General features: G+C 34.5%; 1 protein-coding gene across 1 annotated transcript; it reads left to right on the top strand.

The window, feature by feature from the left end:
• The first annotated feature begins 288 nt into the window (after window positions 1–288).
• Window positions 289–2,889, top strand: LOC138127347 (luciferin sulfotransferase-like). The gene is made up of 5 exons (XM_069043385.1): window positions 289–634; window positions 762–858; window positions 1,828–1,981; window positions 2,032–2,152; window positions 2,205–2,889. The coding sequence occupies exons 1-5, from the start codon at window positions 469–471 to the stop codon at window positions 2,582–2,584; spliced, it is 918 nt and encodes a 305-aa protein (XP_068899486.1). The 5' UTR covers window positions 289–468; the 3' UTR covers window positions 2,585–2,889.
• Window positions 2,890–4,000: the final 1,111 nt, after the last annotated feature.

Below are 4,000 nucleotides of genomic sequence, written 5' to 3'. Positions count from 1 at the left end.
GTTGATAAAATATTTACAGCAATTTTTTCAGCTTCGATTGTTGTTGGTTTTTTGATTTGTTTTCTTCACTTTTTTTTTTTTTTTGACCATAATCTTCTCTTGTTCAGCTCTCTTTTACGGAGCTGCAGTCTTTTTTGTAAAAAGAGAGGAGACGAGTGAACGAAAAGAACACGTTTAAAGCGTGAACGAAACCGGGTTTTGTTCTACTGACTCTGAAATTGCAACATAGTCGGAAAATTTCATTTCAAATACGTAGAGCAACGGTGCCTGTAACATTAACAAAAGCATACAATTACAATAATTATAAGTAACTCTACATTTATGCATCAAAGTGCAACTTATTTTGGCATCGGCCTTGTATGTAAATACTTATTAATTTGAAATTTATTCCTTTTTTATTTTGTCGGTCCTATAAATTGGTTGCTTTACGGATGGCGTTTCAGTTATATATTATTTGTTGGAATAAAAATGGATCTTGGCAAAAGTGACGCTCCTATTGATGATAAATTTTTAACAGAATTAACTAGTTTTGATGGTTTCGTTCTCCCAACTGTATATAAAGAATTGAAGAAGCAAATCGAAAATTTGGAAGTTAGTGAACGAGATGTGTGGATTTGCAGCTTTCCAAGATCTGGTAATCATTTTCTCTCTGTCTTTTTCTATGTGCCCTTTCACTCCGAATGGAGTATAGGACACTTTCGCAATGATTAGTGTGGCATTTATTAGTTGTATGTTATTTACGGTGGAAACTATCAATAAAGGTTCAACGTGGACGCAGGAAATGGTTTGGATGATTGTCAACAACTGCGATTTCGAAGGAGCCCAAATTCCAATTTATGAACGTTGTCTGTTTCTTGAGTAAGTAAAAAGTCATTCAAATTATATCCCGATTTATTTCAGATATTATTTTATCTACGATCGTGTAAAAAGTACTTAGGTACTTTTTACACTAAAAATCGTTGTCAAAGTTGACGTTTAGTGAACTGACGGAATCGTTCCATAAAACTATTAGTACACGCTTTTATGGCACAGAACTGTCAGAATACAACAATACAATTTGTTGGAAACATTGTTTAGAAGTAGGTTGCTAAACGGCGTGGTTCTCAAACGACTTTGGTTATTCATAAAATACTGAATCAATAATAATCATTTTATAGAAATTTATGTTGAAATCTCACGATCGTAGAGAAAATGTTGTAAGACATACTTGTAAAAAGTTCTTTTGTGCACTCACATCCTTTAAAATACTCCCTCGTACCTCGATCCTATTTTAAACCCGTTTGTACAATAAAGGATAACTTTTTACACTTATATCTTAAATAACTGAAATGGCTTGCAAACGCAAACACAGCAAATATAGTTCAACCATTTCGTCAAACTACGTGTTTAAAGGTTTAGCATTTGAAACCTTAGGCCCTGGGTGCAAAGAAGCCATCGATTTCATTAATGTCATCGGAAACCGACTTATCGCGGAATCAGGCGATTCAAAATCAAAGAAATTCCTTTTCGAGAGGATTTTCCTTGCCATTCAACGTGGAAACGCTGCAAGCATTCGGGGCACTTTTCCAGATTCCGCAATATTATCGGTAATTTTTGTATTATAAAACAAAAATGTTAATTCAAAAATTAAAATATCTTTAGGTGATTTAATTATTTAAAATTATGTTAAAAATATGTTATGACGTTATATACAGGGTGTCAGAATTCCACCGATAATTTTTCAGGGCAGAAATTTTCACAATTTTTGTAATTTTTTAGTAGTACCAAGGTATTTAGTACCAAAGTAAAATGGTACGACTTTTTGTACATTTTTTTTTATTTACGCAGAAAAAAGGGGTTCCGTGTTTATGATTCATCGGGTGCTAATCCGATAGAGCAGATAAACAACCGAAAAGATGTCCAAAAACCATTGGTTATCAAGACTCACTTTACTTTCAAATCATTACCGAAGGACATCAGCAGTGAACTAAAAAAGCCAAAGGTAAATGAATGTTTTTTTCTTACATCAACACCATTATTTCCTTTCTTTAGATAATCTACGTAACACGCAACGTCAAAGACACTTGCGTATCTTGCTATCACTACTGTAAATTTATTTTCGATTATAGAGGTGACTTCAGTGAGTTTTGTGAATTGTTTTTAGCAGGAAAAGGTAATCATACTTACTGTTTTGCAAATAAGTCAATAATTGATAATTATTGAAGTTCCATATTCACCTTATTGGAATCACGTTATGTCGTACTGGCAGATGAGACATAATCCAAACATCCTGTTTTTGCGATACGAAGAGATGAAGAGCGACTTGGGTGGAGTTATAAGAAGAGTGTCTCAATTTCTGGAAAAACCCATGACCGATGAGCAAATCGAGGTGTTGATTCATCATCTCACTTTCGAGACAATGACGAAGAATCCAGCTGTGAATTACACAGCATTGCATGAACCGTTGCGAAAAGTGCGTCCGGAGGGCAGATTTATCAGAAAGGGAAGGATTGGTGATCATAAGACAATTATGTCGCTAGATATGCAAAAGAAATTTGATGAATGGATAGAAAGCAGCCTCCAAGATACGGATTATTCGATGTAGATTAATTAATAAGATAATTATCCAGGCACAGAAATTATAAATAACTAATAGGGAACAAAATTTAATTTTGGAAAAACGTGAATGGTACATTGTCCATTGTCAACGTTGACTATTTTTTTTCATCTCATTGTATGTTAGTTAATTTGATTAAAGGGTTTAGACAGCTTCTTCCTGGATTAACTTTGCCGAGATGGTGGAGGTAAAGGAGTAGTTAAGATTTTTTTTTCTAAGAGCATCGAACCAGTTCGCTGTACCAAATTTATTGTCTTAGGTTCATACTTTGTGGAATAAAATTGTTTGAATTTTCCTAACTTTTTCTTCCCCGATAGGGACAACTACCTTTGTGTCATCTGCTGGAGGATTTCAGTCCTCAATTTTATTTAGATCTGTAGGTTGCTTGGGCTCCTTAAAAAAAAAAAAATAAAAAAAAAAAACACTAACGTTTGTACATTTACCTTCCTTTGAGAATCTTTTGCTTTTTTCATATAGAGCTTTCAATGTAGCAGAGAAATCTGATAAGTCGTTGAATAAGCATATAAAAGAAAATCTTTCTAATTTTGAAGTACCTCAAATACGAACTGGTTATAAGAAACGTTCAAATTTATCATTAGCTAAGAAAGTGGAAGCAAGAGTAGCCGATTTTGATATCAGAGGAGCAGTTAAATTATTGTCCTCGCATGACTTATTAGCTTCATTCAACGAAGATGTTGCTGAAGAACTTAAAAAAAAACATCCTTCACCATCTGGCGAACTTTTTTTCCCAAACCCTTCCAAACCGGGAGACATTAGTTTAAGAAGCTATCAATTCATTTCCTGCTGATTCTTCAACAGGTTTAGATGGCATGAGACCACAACACTTGAATGATATTATATCTTTGTCAGCGGGTGAAGCAGGTCAGAAGGTACTAAGAGCTTTAACAAAACTGTGCAATTTTTTATTATCTGGGCAACTTTCTTCAGAAATCTGCCATTTATTTTATGGTGCGTCTTTATGTGCCCTTTACCTCCAGCAGCTATTTTTGTGACCACGGTAAATTATTTCTCTAATTCTTGTACATTACTTGTAGTCGCGATTTAATTAGTCAAACAGCATTTAGTTCTTTATCGTTCTAAAATAAAGATTATATTATTTTCTTTGAGCATTTCATGACCACGTGACTTTAGAATTTTTAATTAATTTCTTTATCGCAAAATATGTGATCTTCTTGCATTTACCGATTGGGGAAACGTGCTTTCATCTAGGTGAGCTACATACAATCATTATAACACATTTCTATTCATTATTTATGGCTTGGAGTCTCGAGTTCGGGAAGCTACCGCCAGTATCCGTCGCTCTCAATTAGCTGTGGTCCGGCGTAAGAGCACAAAATTAGCCGCGTCACCCCCAAGGGGGCCAGCGATCAAACTAGGCCAGCT

The sequence above is a fragment of the Tenebrio molitor genome, chromosome 3, assembly GCF_963966145.1.
Source record: "Tenebrio molitor chromosome 3, icTenMoli1.1, whole genome shotgun sequence".
Taxonomy (NCBI): domain Eukaryota; kingdom Metazoa; phylum Arthropoda; class Insecta; order Coleoptera; family Tenebrionidae; genus Tenebrio; species Tenebrio molitor.
Note: the sequence above shows the minus strand (reverse complement) of the source record. Positions and strands in the feature narration are given on the sequence as shown.